The sequence below is a fragment of the Lithobates pipiens genome, unplaced genomic scaffold (genome assembly GCF_037356315.1).
Source record: "Lithobates pipiens isolate NorthernLeopardFrog02 unplaced genomic scaffold, aLitPip1_a1.2 Scaffold_16, whole genome shotgun sequence".
Lineage (NCBI taxonomy): Eukaryota > Metazoa > Chordata > Amphibia > Anura > Ranidae > Lithobates > Lithobates pipiens.
In genome coordinates, this window is record NW_027507748.1 from 380,811,007 (window position 1) to 380,825,382 (window position 14,376).

The 14,376-nt window shown below is 43.1% G+C and overlaps 1 protein-coding gene across 3 annotated transcripts in view; it reads left to right on the forward strand.

The window, feature by feature from the left end:
* Positions 1-14,376, forward strand: part of TRIM37 (tripartite motif containing 37) — a 288,841-nt gene that overhangs the window by 72,443 nt on the left and 202,022 nt on the right. For all 3 annotated transcript variants that reach the window (XM_077482222.1, XM_077482224.1, XM_077482223.1), the window contains exons 10-12: positions 432-482; positions 11,349-11,430; positions 13,520-13,596. In XM_077482222.1, the coding sequence (XP_077338348.1) occupies positions 432-482; positions 11,349-11,430; positions 13,520-13,596 (210 nt within the window). The remainder of the gene's footprint in view (positions 1-431; positions 483-11,348; positions 11,431-13,519; positions 13,597-14,376) is intronic.

Genomic DNA, 14,376 nt, shown 5'->3' on the forward strand with positions numbered 1-14,376 from the left:
ACCCCCTGAAAACCATTGTTAATATACCTAAACCCCCCCCCCCCCCCCCACACACACTCCTGCAAGCACTTACATAATTCTTATACAAATAACCTGATAGTAGTCATTTGAAAAGGTTGTGCGCTCCCAGTGCCCACAGTGAAACTATTCAGGCTTGTGATTGGTTGCTTAGGCTCCAAGCACTACCCTGTTGGTGGTAAGTTATTTTATAGGTTTTATCATTTTTTTTAACACATGCACACTCTCTTGCTTACATCCATATGCCAAAGCATGTTAAGCGCACAAGTCTTAAAACACATACTGCACCAGAGGAAACCTAAAACTTGCTTTAACCTTTGTAACTTAGATGGAGTGTAGGCAAAGGAAAATGTTTCTAGCTTTTTTTTTCTTCCTCTCATATATATGTATTTTTTTTTTTTTTTTGTCTGCAGTGAACTGGTCCCTGCTTATGATTCTACTACATTTGTTCTGGAAAACTTCAGGTATTATTTTCTGCTTTGCTATGCTGTTAAACTTCATATCTATACTTAAACCCTTGTTTAAACAAAATCTATTCAAGTATGTATTCTTGCACAAAAAAAGACTCCAAATTCCCTTTTCTCACTCCTTAATTTTTATGCTTCTGTGATTAGAGGGTGACTATGTTCATGCTCTACAGTCCCACTTGTATGTAGTGACTTGGGACTATGGGATTTGTAGTTTGCATAGAGGAGTGCACGGCTCATTCCAAGAAAATGGACGTGAGGGGGAAAAGGGAGAGATTCGGAAACTCACAGGGGACATTACAAGGGGGCAGAGAAAAACCATAAACTATGAAAAATTCATAAAAAATTGATTACAGGTTCATCAAGTAGAGGATATTTATGGATTATATTTGGAAAATAAGGACCTTGTTTGGTGGCATGTTTGCATCAGAATGTTTGTTTCTCTTTTTGTTACTGCCTAAAAATGGCACGACAACTCTATATATTTAGAGCCAATTGGTTTTGGGAAAATATAACCAGTTAGACTGGCCATACATTATACAATAATACAATACAATACAATACTTGTTCAATAAAAGGTTAAACCTAAACACTTTCAATTTTTATACAACCAGGCAGGCCCTTGTACTACATAGTAAGTAAATCTAAAGGAAATTGCATAATGTGTGGCCAGCTTTTGCCATGCATTGCTTTTATGGAAAAAAAAAAAAAGCAGGAGTATTTGCAAATTTGCTTGTCCCTGGATAAATTTGGAGTTGGTGTGTTTTTAAAGAAGTATCACAACTTAAAAATTGTCTTTACTCCCCAGAGGACCAAAAGCTTGTAGCATTAATTTTATTCTTCATTGTGCCGTGGTTGCAAAGCAGTGTTTGTGGACAGCTTACCCCCTGTGTAACCTGTTAGACTGTGACATATAACTGAATCAACAGAATCCCTTATAGCACTGTTTCTTAGCCTTTTTTTTTTTTTTTTAGTCAAGGCACCCTTTACAATTATGCATACTCTCAAGGTACCCCATTGAAAAATGTAAAAAAAACTAAATCAATTTTAACATATCGAGATGCAACCGCATCCAGTCACACACATGACACTGTTAGAGGTGTTTTATTCTTCCAAAGTAAATACACCTTTGCAAACTGGTACGAACTAGTATTCCAAGGTTTCTATTTTTCCACATTTTCTCTCCCTCACTCAGCTAATGTGACCCCAGTGCTGATGCAGGGGGGCACAGGAGGGGGCAAACAAAGACTCTATGCATGCACCTGACATCCTCTATATCAACTGATAATGTCAGAAGATTGTATTGGTGCCCAAATAAAACGTGTGGTTTGTGTAACTAAAATGCAGGTTTTTATCTACCCAGTGTCTAGTATACAATTTTTGGACTATTCAGAGGCATTTTGCCAAGGCACCCCTGAAGGAACCCCCCCAGGGTACCTGAGCACCCTGGTTGAAAAAAAGCTACCTTACAGTATTAGTTGGAACACAGCTGTATATAAATCACATTTATGTGCCTAATATAAATCACAGGTTCCATTGCCCAAATTTAAAGTGACAGTAAGCTTGAGTTTTTTTTTAAGAACAACAAACCTGTTATACTTGCCTGCTCTGTGTAATGGTTTTTCACAGAGCAGGCCCAATCCCCCTATTCTCGGGTCTCCCACGTGCGTTCTTGGCCCCCCTCTGCTGAGTGCCAGCAGAGTGCAAGCTGCTTGTTCTGGGGGCACTCATGCATGCTTACTCCTGAGCCACCTCTGTGGCTGCCCACAGTCTGAGACGTTATGGTAAGGTCAAGGGGCAGAGAGGAAGATCTACCATGTACTATCAATTATTAGTGAGAATGTATTCCACACAGGACCCAACTTACCACCTTGGATAGGAAGGAGATCTGAGTACTACATTCTCTGACAGTAAATAGACAGACTTTTATTCTTTTCACATGAAGTCTTGGTCTGTAGCAAGACATCTCCTACAAGATTATGTTGTGTTGGTACAGGACCTATATTCTCTGCCAAATTATTTTCTAATCAAAGTGATTGTGCTGGCGATGTGAGACAAATAAGGGTACTTTACTGCAGATTTTTGGGGTATTGCACCCTTTTTGGTGACCATTCACCCAATATATTATTGCAATTTAGACATTTCTCTCTTGACAACCCAACGGCTGTCCTCTTAAAAGTAAATGCTCCAAAGGCTTGAAATTGGTAGCATATGCAAAAATAACAAGCCCCACTCCTGGTGTTTCAGTGGTTTTCCAGGATGAATGATCTAATACCTTACTTTTCCCCTCAGGGACAAATCTGAAGACTACATGGCTGTAAGCAGTATTGGGAGTCCCTCTCCTCTCTGCCGTTTTGAGTCTGTGCTCTTGGCATTTTTTTATTTTTATTTTTTTAATTCCCTCATATGCTTCTACCTCATCTCTCCTACATTCCCTCATTACTAGTACATTCTAATCTTGCACAAATTTTCTCCAAATTTTTCTCATATCGTCTTCCAGGACAGCCTTTGAGATATAGGGCTCCTCCCTCCGGGACAGGAAACGCGTCAAGCCAATTAAATAAAAGGTGTGGTCCTCCAGGCCCTCCTCAGTTTTTGTGTTTCCTGCCGGAAGGGAAGGAGCACGTTTGGAACTGGTAAGGGGAGCTCCTTCTCAGGGGTTTTGCCTGGGGAGAGCACCTTGATGGACCTGACCCTTAGCACCCCTCGGTCCGTACGAAGGGAGGAGAGGGTAGCTTTCAGTCCCCGCTGCCATTTAAAACGTTCGGAGAGAACGGGACCCCGATGCGCGGCAATCTCCCCCTCGGAGCGCTAACCGCTAGTACCTGTCGGTCGGATGGCGGCGGGAGACGTTCGTTCCACCGACCGGCGTCCGGGTACTGTGAGCGGTGCGTTCGTAAGGAACGCACGGCGTCGGGGTGGAGACTTTGCGTTCTGGCGTACGGAAGTGGGAGAGACGCACTTCCGCCGGATTCGCGTCATCAGGGGGCGCCGCAGGACCTGTTCCAGTCCTTTGGGCGCGGCGGTGTGACTACAGGGTTGCCTGGAGCGGTGTGAAGGCTCAGAGAGACTGAGTGAGAGACAGGAACCATGGAGAGTGCAGTTGTGCAGGTGGACTCCGGTTCAACAGGCTCCAGTACCTCTCAGGTAAGCTTGGTGAGGGCAGACCAGGACTTACACTGGGGGGTGGGGGGTCACTCTGACCTATAGTACCTTCCCGGGGTGGAGAACCTGCTGGTGAAGGGGGGCACTTCCTAGGCGGACCCTAGAAGCACAGTGGTGTGGTCAGGGGTGGTATTTTAATGGGACCCTGTTTTTCTTTGTTGGTAGGTTAAACAGGACAGAGCCCAGATACCTTTGCCCAGAAGGAAATGTGCCGTGTGTGGGCTAAGTTAGGCACCGGTTGGGGGAAGCCGCTTGCCCGGATTGTGTCAGTAGCCTGATGAAAGAGGACTCGGTGGCAGCTTGTCACAATGTTTTAACATCCGTAAAGGATGAAATTGCATCCACTTTCCAGTCATTTAAAAGCATGATGGATAGGGTGCAGGGTCCCTCTGTCTCTTTACCCAGGGCTGTGAGTTTGCCTTCCTTGTCCGAACCAAGTCAGGTGGATAGGGAGAGGTTACCCAGGTCATTAGCCTCCTCTAGGACAGAGTCTACTTCTGAATCCGAGGGGGAGGAAGAGGCCATTAGATCTGCCAGATACAAGCTGTCTTTGGATGAGGTGGGTGACCTCCTCAAGGCTATATATGACACTTTGGAGATCAACAGGTCCAGCTTTCAAAACATGACATGATGTATCAAGGGTCGATTGTAATGAAAGACAGGGTATTCCCCGTCCATAGGTCGCTAGTGGAGGCGATTCTGCGGGAGTGGGAACAACCGGAAAAAAAGGCAATTTTTTTCAAGTAGCCTTAAAAGGAGGTTCCCTTTTGAGTCGGATGCGGTGCATCCCTGGAACAAGGTTCCCAAATTAGATGCTCCCTTGGCTAAGGTCTCTAAGAAGACAGATTTGGCCTTTGATGATATGGGTTCACTCAGGGATCCTACGGATAAGAGGGGAGATGTGCTGCTTAAGAGAGCCTGAGGATGCCTCTTCCAGCGGGCTTAAACCGGCCCTAGCAGCTACCTGTGTGGCCAGAAACTTGGAGTGTTGGCTTACACAGTTACAATCGCATATTTCTGCGGGTACTTCTAGGCAGCAGCTGTTGAAGTCCTTTCCGCTACTGTTCAAGGCTGTGGGCTTTTTAGCTGATGCCTCTGCAGAATCAGTCAAACTGGCTGCTAGATCTGCAGCACTAGTGAACGTTGCCAGAAGGGCCGTTTGGCTTAAAACCTGGTCAGGAGACACCGCTTCAAAATTGAGGTTATGTGGATTACCCTTTTCAGGGGACCATTTGTTTGGGCCCGGCCTGCAAGAGGCGTTAGAGCGCACGCAGGATAGGAAGAAAGCTTTCCCAGAAAGGAAAAAGAGACCAGAAGGGAAGTGCCTTTTTCGAAGCCCCAGGCAGCAGAACCTACAGGAATGGGAGGTTCGCCCCAAAAAGCATTGGCAAGGGAAGGGGCAAAGGAGGAATCTTATTCAGTCCTCCTCAACCCTCCCCTAAAACACAGTGACTCCTGCGTCCCGGTGGGAGGAAGACTGGGGAAGTTCCTCCCACACTGGGAAGCTTCAACCGAAAGTCCGTTCATTCGAGATATAATAAGGAACGGCTACAGGTTGGAGTTTGGTTCAGTTCCCCTCCCAAATTTTCAAGTAACAAGGTTACCAAGGGACCAAGAGAAAGCAGAGGCTTTGGCTCTTCTTCTGGGGGATCTGGTGGACCAAGAAGGAATGGCGCAGGTGCCTCAGGAGGAGCGAGGCTTGGGGGTTTACTCCCACGTATTTGTGGTAAAGTAACCTTCGGGAAAGTTCAGGTTAATACTGAATCTCCGCCCCCTAAACAGATTCATAAAATTCAAGCGGTTCCGGATGGGGTCAATCTTCTCGGTAACCAAGTTCCTGTTTCAGGGCTGTCACATGGCCACAGTGGATCTCAGGGATGCATATTGGCATATCCCGATTCATCTGGAATCTCAGAGATTTCTCAGGTTGGCGGTGAGGTTGAACACGGGTGTGTTACACCTCCAGTCTCGAGCTCTCCCCTTCGGGCTTTCAGCCTCACCAAGAATCTTTACAAAGGTTCTGGCAGAGGCACTGGCCCCATTAAGGCTCAAGGCTATAACAGTGATCCCATATCTGGACGATCTACTGTTCATAGCCCAGTCGGCCCAACAGCTGCAGAGGGACATACAGGAGGCCTTGGTTTTTCTGCGCTCAATGGGGTGGCTGATAGACCAGGAAAAATCCCAGCTGACCCCCTCACAGGAGGTCCTGCATTTAGGATACAGGATTTCTTCGATGGAAATGAGGGTATTCCTTCCGGAGGAGAAGATCTGCAAGCTAGAGCAGGCGGTAGCCCAGCTTCAATCTGGTCGGGAAGCCCAGATCAGGGAGGTTATGAGAGTCCTGGGGTTGATGACATCATGCTTTCCAGCGGTGGTCTGGGCAAGGCATCATCAGCACCCTTTACAGAGACTCATGCTCCGTTATTGGGATGGCAGGCAGGAGAGCCTGGATCAGGTTATGCCCCTATCCTCGGCAGTCAGGAGGTCTCTTTGGTGGTGGCGGGCCCAGGTCAACCTAGACAGGGGTCTCCCCTGGTCCCCACAAGCTACGGTGGTGGTCACGACCGATGCCAGTACGCTGGGTTGGGGTGCCCACCTAGAGGGAAGCTTAGCCCAGGGTTCCTGGTCGAACCTAGAGACGGGTCGTTCCTCAAACCAGAAGGAACTTCTGGCAGTTTGGAAGGCTATAGAAACCTTCCAGTCCCAGTTACATGGCAGGGATCTGCAAGTTCGCTCAGACAATGTGGCAGCAGTAGCCTACCTGGACAAGCAAGGGGGAACCAAAAGCCCTGCACTCCAGGTAATTGCGGACAGAAGCTTCTGCTGGGCAGAGAAGAACTTGTCCGCAATATCAGCCATTCACCTAAAGGGAACTCAGAATTTACTGGCCGACTTTCTCAGTCGCCAGAAGATAGGTCAGGACGAGTGGTCCCTCAACAAGGAAGTGTTCGAGGAGATTGGGTCATGCTGGGGAAGGCCAGAAATAGACCTATTTGCAACAGAAGGCAACAGGAAGGTGACTCACTTTTTTTTCGGTTCACCCACAGGATCGGGCCAGGGGGATAGACGCCCTTGCCAATCCATGGCTGTTCGGCCTGTGTTATGCCTTTCCTCCCGTAAGGATGGTGGCGGAGGTCCTGCAGAAGTTCCGTTCGGAGACTACGGACCTCATTTTAGTAGCTCCTTTTTGGCCAAGGAGACCCTGGTTTGCCAGCATAAAGAGATTGGCCGTCCATCCTCCGCTGTTTCTACCAGTCAGGGAGGATTTACTTTCCCAGGGGCCGATCCGGTGTCCTCAGATAGAGAGGCTCAAGCTTGCGGCCTGGTATCTGAGGAACAAATCTTAAGGTCACAGGGTTTCTCAGAGTGATTATGACCTTGTTAGAATGCCGTAAACCAGTTGCTAGGGCAATTTACGCCAAGGTAGGAAAGAGGTTTAATTCCTGGTTGCGAGAACAGGGAATTGCAAGCCCCGGGGTCCCGGCAGTCCTGGACTTTCTACAAGCAGGGGTAGAGCTGGGCCTATCTATCAGCACTCTAAAGGTACAGGTGGCGGCCTTAAGCGTTTTCCTTCAGTCCTCCCTTCAGCAGAATCCATTTGTCAGGAACTTCTTCAAGGCTCTGTCTAGATCCAGGCCTGTCAGAATGAAGACCTGTCCTACCTGGGATTTGGCCTTGGTTCTTAGGGCTTTGACCCAAGACCCATTTGAACCATTAGAGGGAGCATCACTTAAGTGGATGGTACTAAAGACTGTGTTTTTGATAGCGATCACGTCAGCTAGAAGGGTCAGTGATCGGCAGGCACTCTCGGTCAGAGAGCCATTTTTGTTAATCTTAGAGGACAGGGTAGTACTTAAGACTGACCCTAGTTTTCTTCCTAAAGTGGTGTCCACTCTTCATAGGACACAGGATATTATTTTGCCAACTTTTTTCTCAACCTCAGACGAGGACGAGGCGAGATCTTTAAGTTTGTTAGACGTCAGGAGAAGTCTATTAATTTTTCTAGAAGCCACTAGGGTCTTCAGGAAGTCAGACTCACTTTTTGTTAATTTTTCGGGCGCCCGCAAGGGCTGCAAGGCGTCCAAAGCGTCTATCGCCAGGTGGATACAGATGGCGATAGTTAAAGCCTATGAGTTGGAGGGGAAGCAGGCACCCTTAGTTAAGGCACACTCTACAAGGGCGGTTTCCACATCGTGGGCAGAGAGGGCTGGAGCCTCTCCGGAGGAGATCTGCAAAGCAGCAAAGTGGTCCAGCTACTCAACGTTTGCAAGATATTACCGTCTGGATTTATGGTCTGATAAAGAACAGACTTTTGGACGTAAGGTCCTCAAGGCAGTGGTCCCGCCCTGACAAGGTGAGCTCCTTGCTTATCATCTCAAAGGCTGTCCTGGAAGACGATATGAGAAAACCGGAGTTAGACTTACCGGTAACTCTTTTTCTAGGAGTCTTCCAGGACAGCCTGGCTTCCCACCCAAAGTTGTTTAAATTGGACTAAGTGGTGAGGATGTGTATTAACGTGATTGTTAGTGTGTTATGTCTTTCAGAGCCTCCCGGCGGTTCTTGGAGTAAAACTGAGGAGGGCCTGGAGGACCACACCTTTTATTTAATTGGCTTGACGTGTTTCCTGTCCCGGAGGGAGGAGCCCTATATCTCAAAGGCTGTCCTGGAAGACTCCTAGAAAAAGAGTTACCGGTAAGTCTAACTCCGGTTTTTTAATTTCTTCGACCTTAATGAATACCACCTCTTATCCTTTTTTATGTTTAAAGAAAACTGGTGGTTATCTGAAATGTGGATACTAGTGATCCCTCCCTTGGACACTGAAACACACTGGGGAGTGCTCTTCTTCTTTTTATTTTTTTATTATTTATTCTGCACTGATACATGTATGTTTGGGTGTTTTTCCTATTTGACAATCTTCATTCTGGCCTTTAAGTGCTTTGCAATACAATTATTAATTTGCTGTATCCTTCAAATAGAGTTAATAGCACAGAAATTAACACTTTTTTTTTTTTTTTTTTTTTTTTTAAACTGACCTATTTTTGTTTATAGCAATACACATTTTTATAATTGAGGCCTTTTGTCTTAAAGCTGAGTTCAACCTAACTTTACAACTTCCGTCCCAGCTTCGCCACGGCAAGTTGCATCATTTCCTCTTCTATGTCTGTCCTCCTCCTCCCCAACTGCATTCTGGGACCTGTGTGTGTCCCAGAAGATGAAGCCATTCAGAAAGCACCGGACAACTCGTGCATGTGCAGTAGGAAACCGGCTGTGAAGCCTGAAGGCTCCACTGCCAGTTTCCCGTAGTTACAATGGCAAAGCCTGCACCTGAGCCCATGGACAGATCGGCTTCAGGGGGCTGACATCATGGGCTCCCTGGACAGGTAAGTGTCTTTATTAAAAGTCAGTAGCTACAGTGTTTGCAGCTGCTGATTTTTAAGAAAAACTTTTTTACAGTGTATGTAACCCAAGAACAAAAATGTATTATATGCCAGTTTATCTTTCCTTAGATGTGCTGACTAAATGGCTTTTCTTTTTTTTTTGTTCACACTAATTTCCACCTAGTGATCCTACCAGGAACACATTTTCTGTTTTAGGGTGACAACCGAATACTGTATCTAGCAGCTGGAGCATTGTCACCCTAGCCTAGGGAGTGTTTTTGGGGTTTGAGGACTATAGCACACCTGTCTTTCCATAACCATAGGGGAGGTGTGTTGTGTGGGTTATTTTTATTTTTTTTAAGTTAACAGGGATCGCTGGAAACTAGACACATGCACTGCTGAAAAATGTGTTTGTTTTAGTTTGTTTCATTCATCATTTTTTTTTTTTTTTTTTTTTTTCGGGTTATTCATTATGATTACATAAATTAAAAAAAATCTGAAAAAAATGTAACTAATAATAACTTGACTATTCGTAACGATTAAATTATAGGTATTGGAATTTCCTGTCAAATTTAGCTATTAGTGAACATAACTAGTACGAATTTATCCAAAGTTACGAATTATCCAAAAAAAAAAAATTCTGCATCTAAACAAATGGAACGGAACAAATTAATGATTTTTTTTTTATAGTTTTTTATTATTATTAATTTGTTACGTTCCATTTGTTATTTCAGATAATACAGAACTAGTTATTTCATATTTTCGAATTTAAGAATTTTCTAATTTATGAATATTTGGAAGAATTTGTTAAACGGGTCTTTGTTCATTTGGATTTTTCCAAATAAATGAACTTGAAACGAATTTGAAACGTATTGCACATGTCTACTAGGAACCATACTACTGTTTGTAGAGAAAAAGAAGCACAGGAACTTGCTTACTCAGTAAACAATTTTTTTTTTTTTTTTTTTTGTGCTTGTCAAACAGATATCACAAAATGCTTTGAATGGTAAATTTAACACAGTTGGGAAGCAAATGAGAGAAATTTGTTAAAATTTACATTTACTTGTAAAGAAAGTACATGCCTACTTCTTTCGCCATAATTTTGGAGCAACATTGTTCTCGTTTGAAAGTACTGTATGTCTCTGAACAGTATTACATTTATGTATAAACACTAGTGAGCAACTGAAGTAGAAAGTTTCACGTTAAAACATTGGCCAGAAATGCTTGTCTTTCAGAACAGAACATACCCTCATTATAGATTAAAAAAAATTATTCTGCAGCTGTCTTTACTGTCAAAATGTCATTGTTGGCCAATTTTCGTACACAGTGTGCAAAATGAGTATGATTATTGTGCCAAATTTCATAAGCCCAGTTTATTCTTTTGATACCTTTTTTTTTTTATTTATTTTTTTTCTGTACAGTCTGTTTTTGTTATGGGTATATGTTTTTACATTGTACAAGTTTTTTTTTTTTTTTTTTTTTTTTTTTTTTTTTACCTAACATGTATATTAGCAATATAGACTGAAGACCCCTTCCCTCCATATAGGATATGTGTGTATATATAACTGTTATAAGAAAAATCTTTCTTCTTTATATATATATATATATATATATAATTTTTTTTTTTTTTTATAGTAATGGTAACATGGTGGTTTATGACTCCAAAGCATACAGATTCTAAACAATAATTTGATGCAGTCTGTAATTTAGTCTTGCTTTTACTAGCAACTGATATTGACTAATGTAACAACCTTTAACAGCAAAGGATATCTTTAGAATAATGCAGATCCTTCAGCCAAAGATGAGATCTTTTCCTCTTTGGCACACCCACAGACATGTTTGGATGACATAAGGCAATTGTTTCTGTTGACGGATTGCATAAAAATGTGGTGTAAAAGGCTTAAATCTGATTTCACAAAATTGGGCATGTTTCTTCAGGTATAGTGATACATAACAAAGAAATGCAGATTTCTAACAGTTCCTCGTGCATCGGTTTAGAAGCACGAAAAGATAATTGTAGACCCTCTTTGATTATCAATGTCCTGTGTATGCAACGCTAAATGTTTTCTGTAATCTGCTCAAACATCAAATGGCTTGAATTGGTCATCTCTTGAGTGTCTGTTTCTTGCATAGTAGCATCTATGGGTTTCTTCACAATGAGGGCATTCAGCACCTTAACCTAATTCCCTAGTTTATCACACATGACTATTGTATTTGATAGCCAGATTTTTACAGGTCAGCTGTCGGACCAGCCTAATATGCTTGTTTACATGCCTGCTAATTTAAAGTTTTTGTCATCCTTTTATTTCCCCCCCAGCACTTTACGCCAGCGTGCTGACCCAGTGTACAGTCCACCTTTGCAAGTATCCGGTCTCTGCTGGAGGTTAAAGGTTTATCCGGTGAGTTCGCAATCTTGATTTTAAGCGTATTACAAAATAAAATATGAGCATCTAATGCTTTTGAAAGCAGACTTCAATTTACATATGGTTTAAAGCGGATTTCTAGGCTGGATAGAATGCTGGTCATTGTAGAGAAAAACGTTTCCCAACACTGATCTAGTGTTAGTTGGTCACATTTAAATGGTTTTGTTCTGCAGTGCTGAAGATGTTTCCTAGCTTATTCAAGCCATTTTTGTTTTCAGTTCTGATCTCAGAGCTGAAGTGTCTTGGATAAGCTTTGAAACATCTTCAATATACAGAAAAAGTCCAGTTGAATGTGACAAACTACTACTAGATACAGCATGACATGGATAAATGAGAACCTTCAGAGAGACCAAACACTGATGTTAATGTATATCATTTTGTTTTAATCACCCATTAGGCTATCAACGCTAATTTCAAGTGTTGATAATTCCGTGTCATAATGGAATTAAGTTCCTCCACACTGAAGGAGTCACTTCAAGTATTAGTACTCTTATTATTTATACTGCATTATGACTGGCCTGTCCAGGTGATCGACGTACATCATTACTTAGATTTTTAACTATTTCAGCAGTCAGGCAGATAAGGAATTTCTAGTATGTTTGTTTAACTTGCCAATAAAGTGCAAAAAGACAAAGCCAAAATGCTCTTTACTTTGAAATCCGCCATTTCAAACTTTACTTAACACCTCACTTTCATATTATGTCCTCCCAGAATGCACCCCTCGTGTGGTCAAGGTGCTTTGCAGCGGCACGATCTGTCACCAGCTCTGTCCAGGGCCAATCACAGCCCATCTGTACCATGTGATTATCTTTGGCCAATCACAGCTAATCACAAGAAAAGACACTGAATGAACCAGTTTCATTCATTCAAAAATGGTTGCTTATACCAGTTAAATGAATTGGTATAAGCAATCATAATGTGTAAAAATTAAAATAAAAATCCCGATCACTTCCCAGAGTAATACAGTGTTAGTATGTTAACACTGTATTAGTCTGGTCACACTGTTGGTATATAAAAATTGTCAAAAATAAATAAAATTAAAAAAAATGTATTTGCAAAATTTTATAGCAGGGGCAAAGAGTTGTCCCCCCCCCCCCCAAAAAAAAAAAATTGCAGGTTTTTTTTTTTTAGTTGGCAAAAAATAAAAAACCTAGAGGTAATTTAATACCACCAAAAGGAAAACGCTGTGGCCCCTTTTACACAGGTGTCTGCTTGCTCAGCAGGGGATCTCTCCGCTGAATAGGGAGAGATACAGTCCGGCTCTCCTCTATGGGGCAATCAGATGGAAACGGACAGGTCCACTGGATGGATGGAAAATAGAACCACCATCTGTCTTTGGTGGACAGGATCGGATGGTGGCAGGTGTCAGCAAATGTGTCTTCTGACATCCAACGCTCCATAGAGGACAATGCACTGTCTGTTCAGATCCATTTGAAAAACTGACTGGCGGACCTGATCGGACAGCCCACGTGAATGGGGCCCACTTGTGTGAAAAAAAATATATAACAATTTGAAAGCTGAAAATTTCCCCTGAGCAGGAAGGGGCTAAAAGTGCCCGGTATTGAAGTGGTTAACGCAAAGTATTTTTAATCCTTATGCTGCTAGCTTTAGTAAATAGGAAAGTATATGCACTTCTTTTAAACTTTCAATTTTTTTACATTTCTTCAGTTTTTTCCTGGTTTTCAGGTCTAGACCAAAATGATGTAATTTGATGTCATACATCTCAAGAGTCTTCATGTTTTTTTTTATTTTTTAAGCTAAATACACCCTCCTGCCTTCATGCCTGAGCTAAGGGCAGATGCGATTCCAGAAGTAAATGGCACATGATCATCTGCCCTTACTCAAGATGGCCACAGTTGCGGGGGGGGGGGGGGGGGTTCAAAGGGGCTTCTCAATGAAATAAAGCATTGAGACATGGATGGATGGGCGAGTTTGTGTTGACTATTAAAAAGGTACTAAATAGCATTTTCATTTTGTGGTGTTAAGGTACAGTTAAGTTCCACTTTCAGTATTTGTTCTCCTGATTAAGAATACATTTTATATTTTTGTGCTGTGGCCATTTTAGGATGGAAATGGAGTAGTAAGAGGATACTATTTATCAGTCTTCCTGGAACTTTCTGCTGGACTCCCAGAGACATCAAAGTACGTATTTCCATTCTGATAGATACTTAGCATCTTAATATTTAGTTTTTTTATTAAAAGAGAAGTATGTTTCTTTGTTTTGCGGAATAATGTCTCTAAGACTGAGAACTGAGCAATCAAACCCCGCCAATCGCTTGGTTCTCAGGGCTCCGTGAGCAGACAGCTTGTGACTGTCACCGTTGTTTGCTCTGCCCCTGCTCACTCGAGTGCTGGGCTGTGGAGGGGGCTGGAGCGCTGGCTCAGGCTCTCACTGGCTCACTGAGAGGCTGAGCCGGGTGCCAGTCCAGGCATGTGGGCTTATCCCGACTTCATTTTTCGGATTTTACCCAAGCCTGGGCTTGCTCTGTGGCTTTAGCCCGCTGTCTGCTGAAACGGGTGACAGAAGTACAGAAAGAACTGCACTCTTGTGATCCACAGGAAAAGTACATCCAAACAAACTTTGGCTGTACTCCTTTAAGTATATTAATATAATTTAGTTCTTTCATGAATTTTCTTTGTTTTGTTTTTGTGTTTTAGCTATATATGTAGTCACTTTTAGAACTCTTCCACACTGGCTCCTGACAGAGCTGTAGATATGCTGTGTATATGTACAGGCACTTTCAGCAAGGCTGCAGACTTTCCCATTGAGATCAGTGAGGCTGCACTGCAGCCACTGATCAAATGCTTGGCTCGTGGTTGTGGCACAGACCTGCAAAGTAAAATTGCCATTTGGCAATTAAAAAAAAAAAAAAAAACATGGCAGGAGCCTGCTGGCCACTCCTATACCAGAGGTCAGTAAGC